This window comes from Pseudopodoces humilis, chromosome 10 (assembly GCF_049639895.1).
Source record: "Pseudopodoces humilis isolate 2021_Gansu_Grassland_sample_001 chromosome 10, ASM4963989v1, whole genome shotgun sequence".
NCBI classification, from domain to species: domain Eukaryota; kingdom Metazoa; phylum Chordata; class Aves; order Passeriformes; family Paridae; genus Pseudopodoces; species Pseudopodoces humilis.
In genome coordinates this window covers 20,926,349-20,952,135 of record NC_142209.1, presented here as the reverse complement: position 1 = coordinate 20,952,135, position 25,787 = coordinate 20,926,349, and the positions used below count along the sequence as shown (strand labels likewise).

At 44.9% G+C, this 25,787-nt stretch overlaps 2 protein-coding genes across 9 annotated transcripts in view; one reads left to right on the top strand and one right to left on the bottom strand.

Annotated features, from left to right (window-relative positions):
• The window catches only part of SZT2 (SZT2 subunit of KICSTOR complex), a 63,134-nt gene extending 50,354 nt beyond the window's left edge, over positions 1-12,780 (bottom strand). For 6 of the 7 annotated variants that reach the window (XR_015773363.1, XR_015773362.1, XM_088060585.1 and 3 more), the window contains exons 1-9: positions 12,659-12,780; positions 12,329-12,502; positions 11,814-11,984; positions 9,841-9,972; positions 7,700-7,859; positions 7,120-7,226; positions 6,737-6,947; positions 5,522-5,692; positions 203-434 (exon numbers count right to left, since the gene is read on the bottom strand). Coding sequence is in view for 5 of the 7 variants with exons in the window: in XM_088060585.1 (XP_087916711.1) it covers positions 203-434; positions 5,522-5,692; positions 6,737-6,947; positions 7,120-7,226; positions 7,700-7,859; positions 9,841-9,972; positions 11,814-11,984; positions 12,329-12,502; positions 12,659-12,754 (1,454 nt within the window). In the remaining 2 variants the exon portion in view is untranslated. Of the gene's footprint in view, positions 1-202; positions 435-5,521; positions 5,693-6,736; positions 6,948-7,119; positions 7,227-7,699; positions 7,860-9,840; positions 9,973-11,813; positions 11,985-12,328; positions 12,503-12,658 lie in introns of those variants that run through there. The other variant, XM_088060586.1, reaches the window with a different exon arrangement.
• A 302-nt stretch (positions 12,781-13,082) lies between these two features.
• MED8 (mediator complex subunit 8) lies at positions 13,083-22,922 on the top strand. Of its 2 annotated transcripts, none has more exons than XM_005521063.3 (7): positions 13,083-13,123; positions 15,718-15,836; positions 16,856-17,000; positions 17,376-17,516; positions 17,929-18,010; positions 19,001-19,249; positions 22,244-22,890. In XM_005521063.3, the coding sequence occupies exons 1-7, from the start codon at positions 13,118-13,120 to the stop codon at positions 22,306-22,308; spliced, it is 807 nt and encodes a 268-aa protein (XP_005521120.1). In that variant the 5' UTR covers positions 13,083-13,117; the 3' UTR covers positions 22,309-22,890. The 2 variants fall into 2 exon arrangements, with proteins under 2 accessions (XP_005521120.1, XP_014106171.1); XM_014250696.2 differs by lacking the exon at positions 13,083-13,123 and adding an exon at positions 15,924-16,080 and having other exon boundaries at positions 22,244-22,922.
• Positions 22,923-25,787: the final 2,865 nt, after the last annotated feature.

Sequence of the window (25,787 nt, the reverse complement as noted above, 5' to 3'; positions counted from 1 at the left end):
GCATTCTTACAAACTAGATCACAAACCAGTTTTAGTGTTTTCCTTTGCTAGACAGTAAACTTGTTATCAGTCATGCCACTTTCTCAGAGCATATTCCTTTTGAACTCTGGGTTGGGATGGCCACCTGCAAAACCCTCATCCTAGCATGCCAAGGAGGAATTACTTGGTAACACTGGAAACTGTTGGGCATGGTCCAGCTCACCTCTGCAAGGTGTTCCAGAAGCGGCGGATGACTGTGGTGCGGTACAGACTGGTGATAGGCTTCCTCATGGTGCAACTGATGTCATGCAAAATGTCATAGCTTCCCTCCATTGTCACTTCCACCCAAGTGCTGCGTTTTGATGGGTCCAGGGGCCAGGGTGTCACAGCTAAGTACTCAATCCTCATGTTATGCTTCCAAAGCAGCACTAGTTTCACCTCCAGCTGAGATCCACCTGCATTGGAGCAGAAGAGCAAGTTCAGGTGCTTGTTCCATACACATCTGAGTTTTATCTCTGACCAGGGATTCATGAGAACCATGAGATTGTTTGATTGCTGAGGGGAACAAAGTAATTTAACAACTGTTTGCTTTATCTGAAGTCTCTCTCCTCTCCAACTGAGGGAGGCTTTGCTTGCACTGAAGCGCTTAGTGAAGAGTTCTCAGTTATTTAAGCATACATGTACTACCTACACTACAGAAGGCAACTGAAACTCAGAGGAGGTGCTGCTGACATTTGCAATGGGCTCCCTTCTTCACAGCCTCATCTTTGTTTCCAAGAAAACTGTTGTTTTGCACAGGTGAGCAGGGCCATTCAACTATAAAGTTTTGTCATCCACACTGCAGTTAATCCATCCCATTGCAGAAACACAGGCATCTGATGGACCCAGATCATAAACAACCTGGAAGATGAAGCCTAATTCTTGAATTAATCTCTACTCATCCTGCACAGACTGTATTTCATGCAATCTAGAATTTCAATCTTCAAAGCTTCTCACCATGTTTACCTCCTCTTCCCAAAGTTAAGATGTTAAGAATGAATATTCACCTATTCTTCATACTGTACATTTTTACCTTTTCCTTTAAGTGAGCCTGTCTAACAAGATTAACAGAAACACCTGACAGCAGGCCTTGCTGAGCCAAAAGAGCAGAGAACTGTCCCACTCCTGCTGACTGTGCACGTGTATTTGTACTGAAACATCCCAGGGAAACATATGACTGCTGCCATTTCAACTGCTTGATCATCTGTTCTATGTCCAGCCTGCTCTACAGTTTGCCAGAGTTGCAGGGTTTGTGTGATAAGTGATTGGATGTGCTGGAAACGTTCTGAACAGATCATCAGCCTTGACACTCTGTTTCCTGCAGAGTTGCATTTGCTGCTGTCATAAGCACATCATGCCATCCCCTTCACAGGCTCCACTTTAAAGCCATCTTCTTGCTTTCATGGTCCCTGCTGGGAGGCTCCCTCAAAGAACTCTTCCCCATCAATGTTCAGAAGAAACTTTCCAAAGTACATGCCAAATTCATGATTAGTTGTTCTTTTGATTAGATTATTTTTATTGAGAAATTTCATTTCCATAACATTGACATGGAGTGTGCAGTACTAAGAAATCCTTACCCAGTTTCAGCTGTTACTGTGACAGAACATTCATTCCCCTTAACAGACCCAGACCCTCCTGCACCTTAAGAATTCACCTTTCTTGAACAAAGATAATCAAAAGTGTATACTGTATTTTACCTGTACTTAATCTGGGGGATTAGCAGTATTTTATTTAAGATCACTAATATTTTCTACAATGGATGGTTTCTGTTACTATAAATGCACTTTCCAGGACTGCACCATCTGTTGTTTCCTCTGAAGATTGTCTTGTTTATCAGAGGCTAAACAAGAATTTATAGATTCATCTCTTTATTTCATACTGTCACCTCACTCATTGCTTTAGGGCTCATCCACCGCTTTCTGCACAATATTTTGGTTCTCATAATAAAGCCTTTCTATTTCAGCAACAGCAAAACAAGATAAGTAAATTCCTACATTTTTACTTAGGTAATAAATGAAAATATTTCCATCTTCCACCTCTGTTTCCATTAGTCATCCTGGACTAATTGACTCCTATGATCCCACACAAGCAAAACTGAAAACACAGGCAAAATATTTACTTAGTTTGAAGTTACATCTAAATGAATATTTGGCTTTTTTTTACTACAAAGCAATCTCTTTCTGGTTCCTGAGTTAATAGCTAATAAAATTTTTTCTACTTTGATTTCCTTCACAAAGTCCAACTCTGTTTTTATCAGAAAGCTCACTTTGGCTATTCTCTAGTGACAGGAATCAGGAAGACATTCTCACTGCTCAGTTAGTGACTAGCCAGTTTTGGTGCTGGACTGATTCACAGAGTAAGATTATGTTTTGAAAACCGTCCTCCAGGCTGCCCTCAACACAAAATGGTCAGTAAGAATTTTATTTTTTTTTTGTTAGAGGGAGATCCCCCGACAATGTCCCAGAAAGTAAAAGAACTGGGCTCCATTACACACCATGACCCCATAGCTTCCTTGCCTTCCATACCTTCCAATCCTTTCCCCTTCACATGCACTCCTGCATTCCTAATGCAGAGCTAACCAAGCTGCCTCCTAAATACCTCAATATTTAAAAATCAAATAGTGAGAGTAACCAGAGCACTTATAAATATCACAATCAACCTCTCCAAGCAACTCTGAGCACAAAACTAGCCATTTATTCTATTTTGTCTATGGTAAAGCAAAGGAGAAAGGTGACAGTGTCAAAGTCCACAACTGCACTTTTTTCCTCTTGCTTCACAGCCAGCTGGCACCTTAACAGCCTTTAATTGGCAAATTTTAGCAATCCAGGTTAATTAACTGTTCTTTGTTATACACTTCTCTGTAGAATAGCTCAGAGAACTCTGATTAGTCAAACATGCTATTCCTTAGCAAAGGCAATGCTGAATGTCTAAATGTCTTGATCATTTCTCAACTCTACTTTAATCTGTTAGTTCAGCAAATTTTTCAGCAACTCCCCAGAGCATTTAGCCTTTCCCAAGTATTAAGTAACATTATCTGCTCCTAGTCTGAAGGATGCATAGAAATACACTCTATGTTTTTGATACCTCTGACACTTCATTTTTAAATTTATTCTAAAAAATACAGAGAAAGTATTTCTGCCTCAAGAAGCCCCTGAGCTGCAAAGAGCTAGAGAGGGCTCAAAGAAGAAAAAAGGAAAGGAGAATGGAGATTATTGTCATGTGTGTTTATCCTGCTCTTACTCCTCCCTGTGCACCTGCCCATAGTTATTCACCACAGAAGGTCACTCTGATCCAGCAGCTGCTGATCTCTGCTCTTGCAAAAATGGGAGACCAATCCATTCAGCATTCCAAGGAGTAAAAGCCAGCAGGTAAATACCTGGAGGAAAATGCAGGGAGCATGGTAACATGTGGTGATATTTCTAATACATTCCTCCAGAGTGCAGGAATTCACTGCTTTACAATATCCTGAGACAGAGGTTGTAGCTATACCTTTGTACAAAAGGATATAAGATGAACTTGTCTGACTGCTTTTTGAGTGATTCATACCTGGTGAATGCTCTTCCAGCATTTCCATCTAGGACTACAGAGTCACCAAAAGCACTTCAGCATTGCTGCTGGACTAAAGAAAAAGGCTTTTTATCCAGCACTGCTCAAACTGTGAGTGAACTTGTGCACAGAAGAATAGAAGACACTGAGGGTGGACAGGAACGGACTTGTCACATTGTTTCACAGACATTCCTAGACAAAGAGTGCAATGGATCTAATTTGCCTGGATTTAAGGGAAGTAATCTCACACCTCCCCTTCATTAGTGAAAACAATCTGCAGGCAATACTAGAACAGCTGTCTCACTGGGAAAACTTAGCAGATACTTACTTTTAATAGAAAATTCCTGAAACAAGAAATTAGGGAGATTTATGTTAGACCAATTTTAGGAATTATCCTACTATGATTGCTAGCAATCTTCCCTCCAAAAAAGGTGATTTAGTTCCATTCAGTTTATAAGATGCATCATGGCAAATGAACTGCAATTGCCAGACATCACAGAGGAACAGTGAGGTGAACTGAACAAGACAAACTTAAGAGTACTACCATGTGAAGGACAGCACATTTAGGGACTACTAAACAAACAAAACCCAATAAAACACCCCCAAGGACTCATCAGCTGAAAGAAAAGGTGTGTGAAAGACTCAGGGATTTCTGCAACACAATCATGGAGAAAGTTCACATGATTCTTGGTCTATCAGATTTGGTATTTTACTTCAGAACCAGAGAAACATTAACACTGCTGAACAAGGCATTGATAAAACCACACTTACAGCTCTCTTATCAACTGTTCTGAGAAATATGAGATTAAACTGAAAAGAAAGCAACTTAAGGGGAAAAAAAACAAAAGAGCTATTAACCTGAATAAACAAAAGAGAAAGCCTGCCCTTACAAAAGAAATGTGAAAATTGGCTTGCTTAATATTAACCTGCCAAAAGGTAAATTACAAGGAGAAAGATGATGTTAAATATGTTTGTGCAAGTCAGAGGAGGATAAACTTAATTAAAGATAATAGCCACACAGGTCTAACATGGTCTCAGGGAATTTAGAAAGGAAGCTAGAGAAAGAGCAATGAATCTCTGGGACAGTCTTCCAACAGAGCAGTGGCAGAAGGGATTTACATGTTTTTAGGCAGAGCACAGTAAATTCAGAGAAAATATCACATGGGATGTTTGGAATGGTTTTAGAGTTAGATCACAGACTCTGATATAAAACACATTCTAGTGTACTAATGAGCTTGCATTTGGATTTTTTCATCTCAAAGTACTACCACTGGTCACAGCTGGAGATGGAAATTTAGGTAGGATTTACTGGCACTCCTAAGGACAATCAAACCCCTCAAGGTCTCTAGTCAGCAGCTAGTTCTCACACTCCAGGTGCCACATCTAGTGAGTCAACAGGAGTAGTAAGCAGTAGTAAGAGAATGGGATCACTGGAAGGTTTCATGGTCTTCTAGAATTGATTATGGTCCCGACTGATCTGACATTTTCACCTAACAATATCTTTGTTTCGCCCAATTTCTTCCTATGAAAAACTGTAGTTTCGAGGCATTAATTCTGTTGTACCAAAGGGCTAAACTTCATGTTAGTATTTTGGAGTGCTAGAACTAGAAAAAGAAGAAAAAAAAGGAGAAATATAGATGAAATCCAGAAAAAAACCTCTGCAAATCCCAGTTCTGTCACTAGTTTCTCTAAAATTGTGGGGAATCATTTCCAAGATATAGAGCATCACTGGCTGTCCCTCCCTAGGCACAACCACAGAGGGTGAGCCTGGCAAGTGCATAACTGCACAATACTGGGCAGCCCTACATCAGGCAATTACTCATGAAAACAGATCTTGGAGAAAATGGCTCCTTCCTCCACAGTTCCACCACTGCTGAGATGGCAGACCCTGTGCCTTCCTCTAAGCAGCTGAGAACAGAGTCCTAGCTGAGTCTCCAACCCTCAAGGCAGCAGTCACCTTTTGTGATGTTGACTTCACGGATGCTGTAGCCCTCGCGCAGCCTGACCGAAACAATGCTCACAAGGTCAGCGTGCACCTCCTTCTCCGTGTGCTTCTTCCTCCGCATCGCCAGCGCAGGGTTGCTGCTTGCAGACACCAGGTGCTCATTGAACAGCCTGTGCTGGGACACTGCAAATGCCAAACATGGGTTTGTGAGGGAGCAGCTCCCCTGAGCCCCATCCTGTAGCAACAGGCCTCCCCGAGAGCTTCATGAAAGCTGCTGGGAACACCCGCTTGCCTGAGGAACAGTACATCCTTCAGGCACCACTTACACCCACTCCTGATTCTGCAATACAGCAAACAGGTTCATTAGTGTGGCCAAGAGGCCTGAGAAAGAGACAGGGTGGGGTGGCAGGCACTGCTTCCTCTCGGACAGCTCTTGTGATCAGGCTCACATTGGAATTCCACATTCAGCCTAGACAGGCAGAAACTGCACATCTGTTTCAACAGTCACACAGCAAGATTTGGGGCTTTTCAGATTTCTCTGGAAAACTCTGAGTTCCCAGGTGCTTTTTAAAAGGTATCAGGATGTGGAGCTTAAACCACTAACAGCTGATCTTTTTAAGATTCAACATTTCCAAGTCCCAAGCCAGCTCTCTTCAAATTTGCCAGTTTATGTGGCTTCTGCTGCCAAGTTACAGAAAGAGCAGATGGCACCAGCATATCACTGGGACATGAAAGGGTGTTTCCATGTCTTACTGAACTAAACTAATCTCTCCTGGAACACACTCTATCACTAACAGTCACAAAATAAAAGCAACCAGAGAGGCACTTGGGATAGTTCTCAGGGGTCTAGTTTTTCAATCCAAACTGCCGTCTGCAAGCCCTGTTAGAACAAGCTCTCCAGAACATCCTCACCTGCAAGCCAGCCAGTGTGCACGGAAGGGCAGGCAAGAGCTTCTGATCCCTCACCAAGGCCCAACACAGTGGGCCTAACTGCAGATTGCTGAGCCAGGGGAATGGTGGAAAATGGGACATTTGTTTTCCCTTGGTCCACCCAATTCCTGGAACCAGGAAGGGATTTACAGGTGAGACTGTGTGACCGATTGTGCCCACAGCCTACAGAAGGCATGACAAGGGAGAGTATCAGCATAACCAAGCCTGGGGAGCCTCCCCAAAGAGAGGGGCTCTAAGACATCCATCTACTGCAGCAAGAACATGCACATTCCTCACCACAGTAATATTCTGGATTCAGGGACTCCCCAGTACGCAGAAAGGAGTACAGTAGAAATGCCTTGTGATACACATTCAGATCCAGGCTCAGGGGATCCAGCTCAGGGCACGTAGAGAGGTAAGCACCAAAAGTGGCCATGGCAATGAATTTCATCAGTTCCACATTGGGAACGTGGCCAAAGCTGCAATCATAGGAGTAGACACCGCCCACCTATGGGATGGATAAAGGAGACACCTGAGAGAGAACAGCAGTGCTGAGAACAAAGCAGATGGACTCAAACAGACAGAGAAGGCCCCCACTTCTCCTCTGGAGGTAAATGCCACCACCACCAGTCCACTTGCCTTCCTCTGGTATGCACACTGCCAGGTTCCAGCAGACATACCTGCACAAAGGAGCAGGCCACAGTGCCACTGCGCAGCTGGTTGAGTAAAGTCTCACACACAGCCACGTCGGGGACACTGGTCACACCATCCGTAATTATTATAATACCTGTAAACAAGGCAACATCTTAGTGCATCTTCCATCTCAAACAGCTATCATTCTCCCAGTAAATCCACTAGACATAAAGTTTAGGCAGGGTAAAAGTAGAAGGAAAATCCTGAGGCTTGTTTAGAGCTTCCAAAGCATTACAGACCTGGAAAACATCCTGTTTAGGTACAGCACAGCACAGAGAAAGGGCACAGCTCTTCACACCCCAGGTTGCCTGGAGCAACAGTCACAGCTGCACTGCCTCACAAACTCCCCAACACTGATACACAGCACTTGGCACAGTGTGGTCCTCCCCATTCCCACCACTACAATTTAACCCAGAATGCAGAGTAAATGTCTCTGTTGAAATTCATCCTTAACAGAAAGTTCCATGCACACACCAGCCCTTATAAAATTAACCTCAGCCTATGGCAGAAGGAACACAACCCTTTGCAAACAACCAGGCAAACCTTAACCCTGAGGACGCAGCCAACCTGCGCTGGAGTTGGAGGGCAGCAGCTGCAGGGCCAGGATCCCTTGCCGGACCATGCTGACCAGACCAACGTCAGCAGTGACCACAGACACACTGGGCTTCCTCCCAGATGACTCCTGCATGTCACCAGGGCTCTCTTGGCTTAGGGGGGATAAATCCACCTGGAAAAGTTAAGAAAAAACCAACACAAGGTCCCATGGGGCACACTTCAGCTTAGCTCTAGTTCTCGCTCTTCCAAACACCTTCAGTCTAGCAGTCCCATGGTACTCTGGACCACGGCGGCAGAGTCCATTTGCAGCTTTAACTTCCAGATGATGTTAAAATCCTGGTCACTTGAGCCCCCTAGAACAGATGGGCAAGGCTGCTTGAAGGTAGAGGGACAGCATGCTCATAGCTTTATATTAAGCTGATTTCTCATAGAAGGGGAAATACGAGACACTTCACAGTCAGTAAAAATCCTCTGTGGAGCAAAGTATTTCCCAGTTAAACAGATGATGAATATCTCTTTCTCCCCCTGTAACTTAGTAGAAGCTGCAGCTATTCAGCATCTACTCAATCTACTATATTCAGCCCAGAAACACTGGAGAGGCAGAGGCAACTATGTCTCACTTGTGAAGCTCTGCAGCAGAGGGGGCAAGGAGCCTCAAAGACAAAGTCTAGTGCCTATGTATTTAACTCAAATGGCCCTCGTTATGCAGTGTTGATATAAACAAATGCAGGTAGGCTTCTGCATCTTCTATGAAAAATATCCTCTAGGCAAAGCCTGAAATTTGTATAATTACAACAGTGAGAAACCTACTGTATTCATAGTCCCTTAATCCCCACAAGGCTCTGGCAGTTCAACCCTGTAATGAAATACTGCTTCATTTTTACTGCTAATGCAGAGAATGGCTGAGACGCCCCCGCTCTACAAAGCTACAGATGATTTGAGCTAGGAAAGTAAAACTAGAACTAACTAAACTTTTGCTATGCAGAAATGGGAGCAGTCTGTGCCCATGAGCAAAAAATACTGACTGTCCATCACTTTAATTTGCCAGATGCCTTAAATTCAGACTTGTTAACAATGATACAGCTAGCACAACTTCAAAAGTGAAAAAAGTTTCAGTCTCTGCCCTTCCCCTGGGGCCTCCCACCTCCACCCCACAGCCTGTGGCAGGACTCACCAGTCCCTCTGGCCTGCAAAAGCGTCTCTCTCCTCTATTTGCATGGAAGAAGTTACAGGGTAGTTTACCGTGAGAGAAATATTGCATCAAGCAGGAATGCATACAAAGCACTGCAAAAACACCATCTGGACTCACCAGTCGAGGTATTTACTTCCAGCAATCTACTTTCTGTTTCAGGACTGGCAGTTTTAGCATTGAAACATATAAATTTCAGCTAGAATGTGAGATTCCAAGCACTTCAGATATGCAACTGCAATACATCACCAGTAGCCTCCCAGTCATCTGATTTTGGGACATTTTTTTTCCTCCCTTTTGCCAAAACTCTAATAACTAATGCTAACTAAAGACTAAATAACTTCAGCCAGACCAGCAATCACTTTGACTACAAGATCAAAAAGCAGCATAGCCAGCAGGTCAAGGGAGGTGATCTGTAAATGTCCCTTCCAACCCAGACCATACTAGGATTCTATCATTAATTTACCGATACAAATATCCATGGCTGTTAAGCAGCATCTGTTACAGATTTCAAGTACTTGAAAAAACTACCTGTTTATTCAGCTTTACGGCCAGTTTTCATAAGTAACAAGGAAGTATTTTCATTCAAGAAATGTAACAAGGGCTAAGGGCATATTCACAGCTATTTATAGATTAATTAAATGGACATAATCACCTCTCCCACCATCTTCTTTGGAGAGAAAGCACATCCTACCATTTCTCCCAAGATACAGTCAAGCGATCTTACTGCACATTAGCTTTGGGGGAGGTAACCATCCTCATCAGTCCTTCTAAACACTTAGTTGTTCTGCATCCTCAGCGTTCATGTCTCGTTACTGGATCCCACAACATCATCTCACCAACCCCTTAGTTGCTCCTTCTGCAGACCTATGCTACTTTTCCTCTTGCCACCCCACTTCAGAGGGGCCTCAGAGTGCAGCTCTACAGGAAGCCAAGAGAGCCTAACTACCTTTGACCTCCTTACCTGTGGTTTGGGTTCATACTGTTGCTGTAGCATCTCTGCCACTTTGTTTTCAAAGGCACAGAGCTGTGTGTAAACTTGGTGCAGAAAGGCCTCCCGCTTTGTCTCATCCAGCTGACAGCCCTGGAAGAGTACCTGGCCCAAGGACACACGTGTCAGTCATCAAGTTAAGATTTTATAGCACCAGCCCCCAAGGTGGTACACAGGAACACAGTTTTGCACAGTGAAGGTGAAACATGTCCCTGACAAAGCACAGATACAGCACAGGCCTCTTCTCTCTGTTCCTGCTCAAAAGCAACTGCCTGTGAGCAGCGGTACCTCATGGCATCTGCTGTCCATCCCACAGCAGCTTACGTGACACTTTGGGAAATCTCCTTGGGCAAGAAACTTCTACTTCATCTGACTTTCTCCAGGATAAGCAGTTATTAGGAGAAAGTGATGTGGGATCATTGCTAGAAACCATCAACTGTAGTCTGATGCTCCTAAGGAAGGCCTGTTTGTTCTAATCTACCTTACCTATAGACTGATCAAATTATTTTGCAAGGGAAACAGCAAGTTGAAATAAAGAAACGCTTAGAGTGGACATTACAAAAGAGGCTGAGTGATGTGACAGAGTAAGCCTGCCACCACAGAAACTCCCCAGGGTGACAGGGGACATGACACCAGTGTTTACAGATGTAACCCTGGTACAGGCAATCCCTGTCCACAACCAGACACAAAGAAGATACCACATGCAGGCAAAGACCTCAGCAGACTGGTGGGGTGCTGCATGTTATCCACATTCCCTCAGTCTCACATGGACTAGACCTCATAGTGACACAGGAGAAATAAATGATTACCACAGAGAGTCTTTCCTGCATGAGTGATACACACATACACCTTTTCTTCCATAAAAGGAATATAATTATCCAATTGTACCCAGAGATCACAGTTCACAGCCTCACATACAAAGTGGGAATTTAGAGAGGTCCCAAGAAGAAAAATGTAGCAACTTCAGAGCACTCAATACAGTGTAAATAGGGGAGATACTGAGGCACAGAAGGATGGTCTGCAGGACTGCTGGACAAGATGACATATAAAACATCAACAGCAAATGGAGAAATTCCTGCTACACTTACTCCAGTAGCACCTCAGAACAGACCAAAGTGGTGGCCACACTCCTCAGGTACAACACAAACCCTGGCAGAAGGCTTAGGCAGGGAGGGCTGGGGAAAGGAAGGGAGGGAACAAACATAGACTAACAGGCTCTTCCTGTTACCACACACACTTCCCCTGGTATTAGCAAAGGGATGAAATACATAAACACAATAGTAATGTGAAAATACTATAAGGTAGAAGAGATCAAGGATGAACTTCAAAAACAACATTGGCCCCATAAACCAGACTCGAATTTTTTAAACAGACTTGCCCTGACACAAGTGAAATCTCACTGATACACCTCAATACAGGGGGTGGCTGCTCCCTCCAGCAAGAAGCAGCATATTCAAACCAGTGCAAAAAGAACAAGGTTTGTAGGAAGAGGCAATTATCCTTGAATTAACCACTGCTACAGAGCTGGAATAGACAAACAAGCTTTTGGTCATACAAGCTCTTCTTGAATGCTTCCAGCTAATTAAAACAGGCAAAAAGAATTAATCAACAGAAATTAAAAACAAAAACAATCCCCAAACAACAAAAGAAGAAGAACGACAAGAAGCACACATTCAACATGAGGAAAATATTCCCTGTGGCCCAATTCTAAGATCATGCCCGAGGACAGCATTCTCCAGAGAAACCTCTGCTTCCTGCCCAGGAAAGAGAAGTTGCTCACATGCACTTCTGCATCATGCCAAGCTACCTGTTTTAGTGAGACAAGCCTGCAGCATCACAGATAGCAGAGCCCAGCTGCCACCTGTCCCCCTTCCCTTGGACTCACAGAACACCTGTGCAGCACAGCGAGCTGCTCACACTGTGCCCAGGAAGAGCCTGAACTTTACCTGGTGGGACTGCAGGCCAATGATGGAGGAATACACCTGGATGGTGACAAAGATTTCTGGCTGGTAGATAATGTCTGAACCAGGGATACGAAAGGGTCTTAACAATCCCACCAAGCATCGGGAAAGGGCATGAAACACTTCATCAAAAATTATCTCCCCCGTTGAGTCATCCTACAGAAACAGAGAAAGGGAACAGCTTTTTCATCTTCTAGGACTTTTAATCTCATTGTTGGTTGTTCCACTGCTCATGGCCAACAGCGAACATCCTTCTGCAATGGCAGCTAGATTAAAGTGACAACTCCTGTAAACAGAAGTCACACATTAAGTATCCAGTGGAGAAATAGAATTTGCCATTAAGTTCCCAGCCAGGGGCACAGCATGGCTCCCTCCTGGAAAAAGCAAGACTTCTGCAAAAGCTCAGATTGACACCGAGAGCAATAAACCTTTACTCAGCAAATAGAAATGGGTTTGTTTTAATGCAGAACACCCCAAGGAGAGGCAGTTTCTGCTCTTACCACAATCCCTGTGGAAGGGCTTAGATCAAGCTCAATCACAAATCGGTACTGACGGGCCAGGAAGGTGACCCGTGTAGAGGGGACAAGGAGGTAGGGCCTGGGCTGGACCGGGTCGTCTGGCTGCCACCCATTAGGCAGGATGCTGAGAACATCAAGCTCATTTTCTGATTTTACCTGCCAGAACAAGCAAGTGAGAGAACATGAGAGAACATCAAGAAACACCAAAGGAAGAATCAAAGAAAGGGATGGGGCTCAGACGCTCTGCAGGGTGCAGGTGCTGCTGAGTGGTGCAGCAGGGGTGACCCCATGCAGGCCTGGGCACCAACTCACCAGCTCGGGCTCGGGCACGGCCCGGATGACCTGGTGCAGGCGACTGAGGACCCAGGCGAGCCGCACGTTGCGGGAGATGCGATAGTCCTTCTTCATCAGGAGGAATACGTGCCCTGCCTCCTCCACCTGCGGCGGGAGCACAGCGGCCCAGGTCACTCCCGGAGCAGCCCCGGACAGTGCCCGCGCCGCCCCTCACCCCGGGCTGCTCCGGGCCCGCGCTGCCGGCCCCACTGCTCCCCATGGCGGCCGTGTCCCCCGCGCCCGCCTCTGGCCCCGGCTCGGCCCGGCCCGGCCCGGCTCGGCCCCGCTCGGCTCCCCCGGCCCCCCCCCCCCCGCCCCGGGCCCCCCCCCCCCCCGGGCCGCTCGGCCGCCGCCATGTCCGCGCAGCCCCGCCCCGGAAGTGCCGCTCTCCCGGGATAACGGGGCGGGGCCATCGCCGCCATCGCTGCTATCGCCGCCATGCAGGTGAGGGCCGGGGACAGCGGGGCCGGGCGGCTCCGTGGGGCCGAGCCCAGCCGGGGCGGGCGGCCGAGCGCGTCCTCGAGCAGCCGGTGCGGTGCTCTGCTCTGCTCTGCTCTGCTCTGCTGTGCCGCAGCCCCTGGCTGCTGCATGGCTGTGGGGTGAGCGTGAGTGCCCCGGTCCCGCTTGGATGAAATGTCATTAATGGGAGAAGAACCTAACTATTTTATTAAGTGCTGTGAACTTGTAGCATCCGTATTGTCCCAAGAGCATTAATGACAGGTTAATAGGCTGTAAAGATGTACCTCCTTTGGTTTGTTTGGAAGCGCAGCCGGCTGGCCTCATACAGATCTCCTGTTTGTCTTGCTGGAAAAGAAAGTGAAAATGAATTGTCCCGCTATTCCTCGTTTATAGGATTTGTTACATTGTCTCTCCTTGTTTTAGCCACTTACTCATACCAGTCTTTTTACTAGGGTATTTTTTGTTGGTGTTTTTTTTTTTTAGTTATGAATATTCTTCATCATCCTCGTTGCTTTTATTAGTACATAGTCCTACTCTATCCCTTCTCAGTTGGGAGGACAAGAGTGACATGTAATATTGGAGATGGAAAGGAGGCATTAATTTATGTGGTGACATAATGATGCTTAGTTTCTGTTGCTTGCCTAATAACTCCTGTGATCACTTTTACTTCCTTGACTGCCTTTCCATCATTGGGCAGATGTTTTCATGGGTTACCCTCAGATAATCATGAGATCTTGTTGTTGAGTTACAATGTTATCAGCTCTGATAATGTCATTGTGTACAGAAAGTCATGGATCTTTTCCCCCCTTTGTTTTGCCGGTCAGGATTATTTTTCCCCCCTTTGTTTCACCACCTGCACTGCTGTACCTTTACCCACTCTGAATTTGACCTTTACCTTTCAGTTGCTCAGTATCAGGAGGTCTTTCAGAACCCCTACCATAAGCCCTGTCTTTACTGCCTTGGGCCAATTTTAACATTATTAACAAGTTCCTCAAAGTATCCTCTTGGAGTGGCACAGCATTCCTTGGAATCACTGATCAGTCTTATTGTATGCTTATTGCACTGCTTGCATCTGCTTCCAGCTCCTGATGGCTTTGGGAAGAGCCATGGGAAGGAGGGTTGGAGTGCACTGCTGCCGTGAGAGTGCTCCTTGTGCAATGGGCTTTCATTCATCCTCTTGAGGGCCTCTTGGATAAGCACAGGCAGGGGGCCAGGGGAGTTGCCATGGGTGCATATGCCTGGCACCCCTGCAGTAAAACACTGGCTACCAGCCCAGCTTGTAACACAGACAGTAGTTAACCTCCTTGCACAAACACAGTGCACACAAACTGTTACGGGCACATTTCTTAATTGGACAGGAACTGACTAGTCCTGTCACAAGATGAAGGAGAGTGCTTTTATCTCTAGGTGGAACAGCAGCAGCAGTCTGTTCCATGAATCCACTCTGTGGACTGGGGATCAAATTTTAATAAGGTTGATTCAGCTGTTTATTCTGAGGTGGTTAAAGTGAAATTAAGTCCCGTCAGTGATTACCAACTTGTCAGAGTACAAATAAAATAGAATAATGTTGTGTTTTCATGAACATGGAAGGTGCCTGATAATGTCTCCATGAAGCTTACACTGGGCCAGTGTATTTGAATAGAGCAACAACAAACCCAATAGCGAGCATGCCAACAGCCTGAGTCACTCTATCTGCTTTCCCAATCGGTATTCCCTTTCTATTATTTGATAGTTTTGTCCCACCCTCTTCATGCTTATTATATTATTATTGTACAGTCCTCAGTTTACACGAGAAGTTCCCTAGGCCTGGGACTTTAATTATATTTTGTGTAATACTTTAGTATGAGTAAGAGTAGATAGCAGTTTAGAGGGTTTTTGCAAGAGTCAAGGATATGCCTTGATGTCTTTGGCAACACATCCCCAGTCCTGACACTTTGTCTGTCACCATCCTCCCTCACCCAGAAGAGGATGTCAGTGGGGAAGATTTCTTAAACCATGTAATCCCAGCAAAAGGCAGGAGGTGAGATGTGTGTGTGTGGGTACAGCCCCAGTCTGTGGGGCATAAGGCCAGTGGGAGCTGCCAGTTTCCTTGGCAGCTGAAAGTGGGCAGAAAGAAAGTAAAGAATGAGGTGAAGGGCACAAACGATCCTGGCAGTCATTTTGCAAAGACTAATTCGGATGAAGACATCACAGCACCCACAGCTGCTGTCAGAAAAGGCTGAGGGAATGCTCATCTTTGATCTGGGTTAGCTTAAGTGGCTTACAAAGGTGGTGTGAGCTAACTTTGATGACTTTGCCTGATGGGGTAAAAAGCAGATATAAGTGATGATGTCTTCATTACACTCATCTAGATCTTTAACAGGGCAGCTGGCCAAGTGTTTGTCTCAGACACAAATTTCTTGCCTGAGTAGTCTGACCCAAGGGAAAGGGGTCAGTGTGAAATAATAGGAATTTTATCTCCAATGCCTCTGCTTCCTCTGAAAAAGAGGTTGTCTGTAGGACTGGCTGGGTCATGGATGCATGGGTGTGGATTCACAACGTCTTTGTCCTCCTCCCTTGTCTGTCTTGTCTTTTTTTAGAGAGAGGAGAAGCAGCTGGAGCTGACCCTGGAGGCACTCATCAGTCAGGTGGCTGACCTGAAGAACTCCTTGGTCAGTTTTATCTACAAGCTGGAGAACGAGTATGACCGACTCACATGGTAAGGTGTCTCACTGTTGATCACTGCCAGAACTCTCAGACTTGGCTCAAAGGATTAATTAAAAAAACATTATGTTCTTGTCAATAGGTTTAAATTTTCTTTTTACATTTGTGCTGGAGGAACCACTACACATCTTCCACAAGAAAACCAGCTGAAATCCATTGGCTTCATGCTGTAGAGTAATAAGAGTCATGCAAACACCTTTTAATCCAGACATTTTATGGGAACTAGACTTGCATCTGCAGTGAGTAGAAGTTCTCAGATGAAAGACCTTAGAGATCCACACATACTATAAAGTGAGGAATGGTTCTTTCTGTGTTTCCTGACATTTTCTGGCTTTTTATGGCTCTGATATAAGCTGAGCTTTTGTGTTTTGCTGGTTCTGCTTTACTACATGGTTTGGGAGCCTTGCAAGATGGCATTCTCTTCCTGGAGAATATGGAGCATAAAGATGTTGGTAGCTGCAGCTTAATAAACTATATGGTATCTTAGTGTCTGCCCTTCACAAACAAGTTAACATTTATAGTTAATGTTGCAAAAAGCAGGAGAGCTGATGAATCCCGCACAGAAACCAAACTGAAGAGGACCTCCTTGAAAAGATTATCAGTTATTTAGCTTCATTGTTTCTTAGTCTGGATAGCCAGGCTATAAATATTTTCTCTCCTGGCTGTACTAGGATGAAATTTTTTCTTAGACCTTGCTCCAGAGTTTCACTGGGAGAGGTAATGACAAGGAAAGAAGTGCTTCTGTGTGTGTTACTGAAATCCCAAACAACTGTCACTTTCAGTGGTACTGCTTGTAATGTCCCTGAGATATTTGCTGCATTTGAGCCACTTCCAGTAAGGACTGGGGTTTGTCCACACCTGCATATTCAGCCCTAGGTTTTACTGCTTACTGTATGGAGTAGACTGATTTGAGGATTAACAGTGTTGTTTCCTCACTCCTCAGTCATTTGAGTGAAGAGAAAAAAGCCCTATGTGGCATCCCCTTTCATCTTCCATCTTTATTTGCTTTTCCAGGCCTTCAGTTCTGGACAGCTTTGCATTGCTCTCAGGACAGCTGAACACTTTGAATAAAGTGCTAAAGCATGAGAAGACCCCGCTACTGCGAAACCAGGTGATCATCCCCCTAGTGCTGTCTCCAGACCGCGATGAGGAGATCATGGTAAGACATGTCCCTTGAGTATCAGAGAGTGCTTGAGTGCCTGATATTCAGCTGGGCGTTCCTCAGTTCTGGGCGTCAAGGAAGAAAGGGCAACAAGTACTGCTGTCTGAGGGCTGCTTTGCTGTGGGGTTGTCACCTGCAAACACTTGCACTGGATACACTTTACAGAAGGTGTTCCTGTTAATAAATATGTTGCTGTTACTAAACAGGCACAGTGCAAATTCCTAAGCAAGTTGTTGAAACTTCCTAGTGGTCCCCAGATCGAGGTTTCCCCTGTAGCTTTGTTCAGCACCATGGCCTGTGCCCTGGTCTGGAGCTGCCTGAGTGCTGGGCTGGAGGAAGAGGCTCTGAGTGAGGCCTGTCCCACTGTTGCAGCGGCAGACAGAGGGGCGTGTCCCGGTGTTCAGCCATGAAGTGGTGCCCGACCATCTTCGAACTAAGCCCGACCCTGAAGTGGAGGAGCAGGAGAAGCAGCTGATCACAGATGCAGCTCGAATTAGCCCTGATGCAGCGCAGGTAGGTAAAGAAGAGTTTGATTCTTCTGCCTTTTATCCCTAGAGCACAAGTTGGCCTTTAACTGCTTCCTCTACCCTTCCATTTGACAGTTTTCTTTTTCTTCTGTGTCCTTTCCTGTCTGAGATTTCTCCAGCTGACCCTAGCTGAGGTTTGCTTTCCTCCACAGTTTCACAAGGGTATCCAGCTCTCTGGCTGTTCTCAGGAGGTGCCATCCAACCAGTCAGAGGAGAAGGCTATCACATTCCCACAGTGCCCTTCTGCATGCCTTAGCACTGGGCACTCTACGCTCAGCTACCAAAACACTTACATTTGGTTACACAGATCCTGGGAAGGGAAAGCTTGTTCATTTATCTTGCTGATTTGTGCAGAGTTGGAGGTATCCTGGCAGTTTCTGACAGTTTTCATTTTGCAGAAACAGATCCAAAGTCTGAACAAAATGTGCTCAAATTTGCTGGAGAAAATCAGTAAAGAGGAGCGTGAATCTGAAAGTGGAGGTATGTCCCTGAGGTGGGAGTGGAGTACAGGGTTTAAGCAGCAGACTTAAGAGAGAAAAGGCAAAATAGGTATATTGGAGAGCCTGAAGCATGGGAAATACAATTGAGCAGCATAAATGAAAACATTCTAGAAGATGTAAGATTGGCTGTGCTGGAGCCCCCTAATTTGAGAAGGAAGCCTGTGGGTGCAGTGTGTCTTCCTTGTGTGACCTATGCATGGTGGGAAGGTCACTCCAGCCCTTTGACATATCCCCCTTTGAGGAGGTGATAAGTATCTGCTAAGAAAACTTCCCAATCAACTTTAATTAATAAAAAAAAGCTGTGAAAATGCAGCAGCAGTGAATGAGAAACTCTTTAGCTATATTCTGAAGGAGTCTGCATGTTTGGCAGGCTCTTGTGTGATCCTGTCTAGGTAATGGGTGCTTCAGGCTCATGGCCAGCCTTTTCTGTTTGTGATGTTCACTGTTCCCAGGAGTGCCACACACTACTCATAAAGGCAGTGGCAGTGTTTTTACTGTCATCTTTGACACATGACCAGAGCACAGGTTCTATTTAGTAGCTGGGATTAACAGTATAATTGGGCACATATGTGGTAAAAAAAACATACAGACAACATGTTGCTTATGAGCCTCCAAAAGGGGGTGTTGCTCTTTTTTGTCTAAGTCACAGTGCTTGTTACCTGCCATGGGGTTCAACAAACAAGCCTTTAGTGGGAGCTTCTTATGGGCATGGAGGGGTTAGCTCACTCTATCCTCCTTCCATGAGCAGATTACGCCCTGCTCTCAGTGAAAAAGCTCTTGGATCACCAGTGTTCATTGATTTTGCAGCTTCTTTGACCTTGCTGAGACTCTTGTAGGACAGCCTGTAAGAAACTCATCTCTATTGTATGCACTAAAGTAGCTGAAAAGTAAATTCAGGACCAGCTATGCTACTTTTTAGACCTGATTGCCAAGTCTAAAAATAACTTCCAAAATAACTTATTTTTTACAGGTTTGCGACAGAACAAGCAGACCTTCAACCCTGCAGATACCAATGCACTGGTAGCAGCTGTGGCCTTTGGGAAAGGGCTGTCAAACCGGAGACCCCCAGGCTCTGGGGCATCTGTCCAGTCGGGCCAGGCAGGAGCTGGTGCTATCATTGCAGGTGCTTCAGGCATGCAGCAGGTCCCAATGACAGGTGCACCAGCTCAGCAGCAGCCAATGCTGGCGGGAGTGCAGATGGCACCAGCAGGACAGCCAGGTAAAGTTCCATATCTGAGATCACCTGAAATCCAGGGACCAAGAAAGACAAATGCAGATGTAGAGATTCTTCCTCAGTTACCTTTTGGATGTAACTAAGGATGAGGTTCCTTTCTGGCCTTAATAACATGAGTCAGGTTATAATAGAGGAGTAATACCTGTTTCAAATTGGCTCAGAGGGTGAGGTGGATCCCAGCCAACCAGCTTCAGCTTCTTAACTCCCACTGCAATACTGTTTTAATAATAGACTTAGTGAACATAGGAATCAGTATAGAGGGAGATCACAGTTTTCAGGGATCTGTACTGGGGGTTTTCCTGTGAAATTTAAGTTGTGTATCGGTAATAAAGTGGAAAAGTTTGATGATAATGAGTTATTTACGGTAAGGAAAAAAAAGTTTTCTGTAAAATGTTAGGATTTCCTGTACAAAGTGACTTTGTTTAATAGCAGTATATGACATTTGCATTGAATATAAAGTGAAATACATAGGCATAGAGATTTGACTGTACACATCCAGCACCTGGACCCTAATCTACTTACTTGTATTTGTGAAATACATCTATGATAGAAGAGTTCTGTAAAGACAATAATTTGGTATTCAGTTGAGGCAGAAATACAAACCAAATACTAGGAATTTCTAGAGAAGAAACAGAAGAACAGAGGATATCTTCAGGCCATTCTGTAAATCCATTGGGCACCCCCACACCTGCAATAGTATGGGCAGTTCTGATATCTTCCCTGCTAGAGGGCATAGCTTTGGGATAGGGAGAAGAAACTGGAAGCCTATAAAATCTCATTATATACAGCAGGCAAATAAGGAATGATAGTTCATTGTCTCCCATGATACAGAAGGATTGGTGAAAGTGCACCAATCAAAACGTGGGCTTGTAGGTTTGGAACAAAAGGGAGATGCTTTTCTGAATACTAAATAATTACACTGTAGAGCACATTGTCTTGTGTGTGATAGGCAGATAATGTTTATATGAGATGGAAAAATAAGTAAGTACACAGACTCCTGGATGAAAAATCAGTCAACATCTAGTCCTGAGGATACCAGCTCTGATTCCATGACACTGAGCAACAATATGTTAGAAGCAGAATAGGTATTCTGCAGGGATATCACTGCAGGCTTGCCCTGTTGTTATTCCTCCATAAAAGTCCTCTGTTGTCAGGAACGGGTTTGACCTGGGGGACCTGCAGGCTAACCCTGTACTGTCAGAATGTTTATGTTCATTGTGATTTAGGATATCCGATATCCTAATTGGTGTTTTCTTGCCTGTATATAATGACTGTTGTTTACCTGTGTACTTGAGCAACAACATTGATCCTAAGTTAAGTATGTATTTATGTAAGAGTTAGAAAGTCATTTCCACTAATTTGGTAACAAAGAAGATCTCCTGTGATTCCTGGCTGAATACTCAGAGACAGTGTATCCAGGGTGGGGAGACAGTCACTTCTGTAGGCCAAGCAGAGTGCGCTGGTAAGGAAAGCACTTGTCCAGCCTGGGTGATGGAGAAAGTACCTCTTGGTAAGAGCAGCCACAGTGGGTTTTGGCAAAGGTCAGTCTCACTGTTCTGCTTTTGATAGCTGAGGCTGAAGGAATACAAGAACCAAGTATGTCTTGGGAACAATTGTTTTCTAGGGATTTTAAGCCAGAGTTTGGTTTGATACCATTGGATACAGTAGCCATTAATTTCTGCAGTTCCTGTTTGAATTATAGTTTTGACTTCTACAACACTTCAGGCAGTATGTCCCACAGCTTTATCACATTTTGCTGAAAATCTTCTATGTTTAAATATTTTGCTTGATAATTTAATTGCATTTTTCTTTTTTTACCCATGTTGGGTAAAATGAGAAATGGTGAATAATCATTCCTCAATTACCTTATCCGTACTACTTTTCATGTTTTGGAAATATGTCATGTCTCCTTCCTTTGTCTGTTTTCAGGTGTTTTTCCCTTAGCTAAGTCCTATTCTCTTTAATATGACTTTGTGTGAAAATTATAACTTGGACCATCCTTATCACTCTTACATGCACTTTTTCTGGTTGTTCTCAAGACTGGGAACACCACAACCACTCACAGTGTCTCAGATGTAGGTGAACCATACAGTTCTGTTCCCTGTTGCTTTTGGGGTGATATCTAACAGTATTTGTCTCCTGATTGTTAGTGATATCTATCAGTTATCTGTCTACTCATTGCTGGCAATGACTATGGATATGTTTGAGAAAGTTTAATAATCTTTATTGTTTTAGCCTTTTGCTTATCCAATCTTTTCTTGTCCTGCTGTACTATAATTTTAACTTTCAGAAGTTATCCCTTTTTTTCCGCTTCAGATTGAAGACACTGCAGGAGTGTTTTTTTAATATCCCTTTGTGCTGCTCTTTAATCATGGGGTTTTTTTCAGATCATCTTAATTTTGTCTAGCACTCTACACTTACTGTAAGCTGCTAGTAAGATGTCTTTTAACACACTCCCATGTGAGATTGGTATCAGCAGAGTAGTAATGCCCAAGAGGTGGATGTGGTTACAGGAAATTAAGAAATCTGAGAGAGGCTTAGTAATTTAAATATACACCCTGACTATAAATAATAAATAATGCTGCAGGGAAGGGGATCCAGATTCTCTGAAATGGAAGTGGACACAGTCTGGGTTCTTCTCAGTGTGTTGCTGCCAGCGACTTCTATGAGACTAAGTCCGACACTCCTGTAGGAGCCTCCTGACAAAGAGAAAGGCTTGCTGAGGATGGAAAAATAGTAGAATTGGAGTGGATAGCAGGGGGACACAAGAATTGTCAAGGAGATTTATCAGCAGAGAAAGATGCCAATTTGTAGAAATGATTGATCATGTAGCTCAGAAGCTGGAAGAGGCTGTAGCAAATGAGCCTGGAGTGGAGCTGGAAAAGCCCACACAAGGTCATTGTGAGTCTTTCATGCTCCTGAGCAAATATCCTCTCATATTGCTGATTTTGCACTGCTTTTTCTTTTTTCTCTCTCCAGGAAAAATGCCGAGTGGCATAAAAACAAATATAAAATCTGCCTCAATGCATCCATATCAGAGATGAGCTGAGATGAACCAGACCCGTGGAACAGCAACATTTGTTACTGCTGCAGGCACCCCACCTGGATTCCTTCCAGGACTTCCAAGTCCCTTCACATATCCACACAATTTATCTGGGAACACAGGGTTTATAAGCCCTTCCCTGGATTTTATTTAGTGCTGGGTGGCCTGTGTGGAGCTGCTGCTGGCCATGTCTCCTGGACACAAGTACTCTATTCAGCCAGAGCAGAGGACTTTGCTTCCAGTATTGATGCCATCTTCTCCAGATCTGGCCTGGAGGAAAACTACCCTTTCCTGACACAGAACCTGAAGAGCTGCACAGAGCTCCTTGTTTCTGCTTGTTCACTTGGCATGTTCTTTCTTTACTCCATCTTGTTTAATAAAGACCTTGTTATGCTCACTGTGACACACTAGTGTCCATCTCTTGGGTCATAAGGACTGTCCCTCTTGATAAGGCTGCAAAGCAGCTCCAATCTAAACCACATGGAAAATGTTGGAGGCCAAGTGCTGGAGCTGCAGGTTTGTGTGTAAAGGAGTGTAGTAGAGCGAGTCAGCAGGGTGCAAACATCTAGTGCATTAAAAAACAATTATGGTTATACCCCAGAAAGCAAAATACTGGGAAGGACTATTTCAAGGCCCACAGCAAGAAGGCAGCACTTGAGGAACAGAAGCACAGAGCTTTTGTATTCTGATGCTGCAGCAAATCTCAGCTGCAGCATCTGATTTCACTTCCATGCTTCTCTGCTTCTGTTTTCTATAAAGTTTCTTAGCTGCTTCAGAACTAATATATCACTTTGGAAAGTTATTGTAGTGTGCCCAGGACTGTAACACTTCTGGATGGGCCAGGTTGTGAAGTCTGGCTCGTTTCTCTTAGGAACTGGGCCCTGTGAAGCCATCCCTGTTCTACTTTCTGCCCTTGAGCTGTAACATATAATCTGCCTAATGACAGATTCCTGTGAGACAAAAGGGTGGGGGCATATCCCCATGGATCCTCTCAGTACATACCACACTATCCTAAAGGACCAATGTCCTGCCTCTGGTTGCCCTTGCATGGACTTCCTTTTGACTTGTATTGAAAGCCAGCAGTGTTTTACTCAATAGCATTTGTCAGCAATCTTTGGGTGAGGAAATCTCCACTCAGCAGATACAGCTTGCAGCTGCTCCTGCACTGCTTGCCTCTGAGCTAATCAGATCCAACTTATTTGTGGAGGCTGTGAGCTGTTCTCCCAAAACAAAACCATCCACAAAGCTGTGAGTAGGGCAGCTATTGACCCATTTTATCCTGCTGGCCCTTGAAAAGCACTGAGCTGGGAAGTGGAAAGTTGAGCTGGAAGCACAAACAGCTTATACAATAGCAAAGCTGCTCCACTAGCGATGAGTCCAGTGACGTGTCTGCAGTGGCACCATCCCAGCCAGACTGGTGGAATTGCTTTTTGCTTCTAATGAATGTGGAGGTCCTGGTTCTCTGGGATGCCGCTGACTGCAGCAGAGAACTGGTGTGAAGGCAGTGGAGGCATGTTACTGGTTCCAGTGTGAGTGGTTCCTGCAAAAACAAGCCAGGGAGTCGGAGCCTGCAGGGATATTCCTGTGATGCGCTGAGAACCACGGGAATGGCTGTTCCCTGCTCTGACTCATGTCCTTGCTTTGGTTGGAAAGGAAGGCAGAATACTGTATGTGTCAGATCCTTGGCACTCGCCATTCATGGAGCCTCAGCTCTAGGACGCTGCTTCCTTCGCCCCCCAGAGTGGCTTCCTTACAAAGCTAAAATGCCTCAGTGCCGGAGCTCAGGGCCAGCAGCTGGCCGGAGTGATTCGGGGCAGCCTGGGACACAAGCAGGGCATGGCTGCCTGCTACCCACGCTAACCTGAGTAAAACGCCTCCAATGGGGCAGGCCAGACCTTTCACACACTTGGACGGGAGGAAGGGAAACACAGGCAGGGATTTTTTCCGTAGATTATAAAGCACGGAGGCTGGCCAGGCTCGCCAGCGTAACTTCCTGCATGACGCAGGCTGCCGCGAATTAGTTCTTGTGTAAATTAGAGCACTGTTGTTAGGAAAACAGTTGCTTTTAAACTGATGTATCCCTGCTACAGTGGCTGGTGAGTTGTTCTAGAAACTATTTTCCTTGTTGCACCTTAAATTGAAGCTGCATTTTTTTAATGCCCTTCAAGTCAGTGGATCTTCTCAGGAAGGAACTAAGGCACTGAGCTGTTAGTACCAAAGGAGTCAGATACTATGATCAAGCTTTCCTGATCCTTTTTTATGACAGACTGAACTGATGAAAGTCCCTTTTGCTTTAAGGCATATTTTCCATTTCTTGACTCACATCCAAATCTCCTTATGCATCTGTGTCCTTTGGGACACTGGACCAGAGTACACTATGCTAATTGTGGGAATGGGAATTTCAGATTTAGAGCGACTTCAACCTCTTATCCGGTAGCTGCCAGTGCTTGAAAGTTTAAACAGGCAACAGGAACAAGCTTTTTACCCATAAAGTCACTGTGGAATTCATGGTCCACTGCTTGTCACTGTGGTCTGCAAGTCCAACAGGGATTCACTATTCCCAGTGCACTGTGTCAGAATAGAAGTATTTTGTAAAAATAAAGTATTCTGCCCTGCTGGGTCAGGGCAAAGGCTCAGGCTGTGTCCTGCTGTGGCAGGGGCCAACCAGGTGATTGAGAAGCACATTCTTCCTCTGAACATGGGATGTGCTGCCATTCTGAACCCTCGTGGTTTTTTCGCTCTGCCTTATCCAATTGCTTTTGAACTCGTCTCTTCCAAACAGGATAATCTTGGCAGGGGGGAGGCTCAGCCCTGGCATGGCAGGTGCTGCTGGGCTGTCTGGGCTCCAGTTCAGGTGCAGGATAAAGTGATAGAGAAGGGCACTGGTTTGTTCTGGCCCCCCAAGCCTCCTCTCACCTACCTGCCAAGCTCTGGTGCAGACTATGGGATCCTTTGCTGCCCTGGGGATGCCAAGGGCTCCCAGGACAGCAGGGTGTACCTATAATGACTTCATTTTTTTTCCAGGTAACCAGCTTTACACTATTTAGCACTCCCTGCTGCAAATACATGCTCTGTACCAGCTCCACAGGGAGCAGCTCCTCTCCTGCCTCACGTTTGGCCAGGCCCACGAGCCTGTTCCTTGATCGCACACGCTCCTGTACCAGCTCTCTGGTACTTAAGAACATACAGTGCCAAAAAATATATCATGTTCGTCTGACAGGCTTATTGTCTGTAATCCTTGTTGATTGGTATTTATATTTCTCTGCTTTAAGTCTTTATCAATATCATCACATATTTTTTGGTCATTATTTTGCATGCGATGTCTGTCAAATAGACACACCTGTTTACAAGGCCATCCTGTTTACTTTTTTAATTTGTTGGCATAACATCAACTTGTTTGTCTGGAGCTTCTCCAGGTTTCCTTGTGTTACTGGATCTCAGCATTAATAGCTTGGATTTTTAAAAGTGGGTGTTATTTTT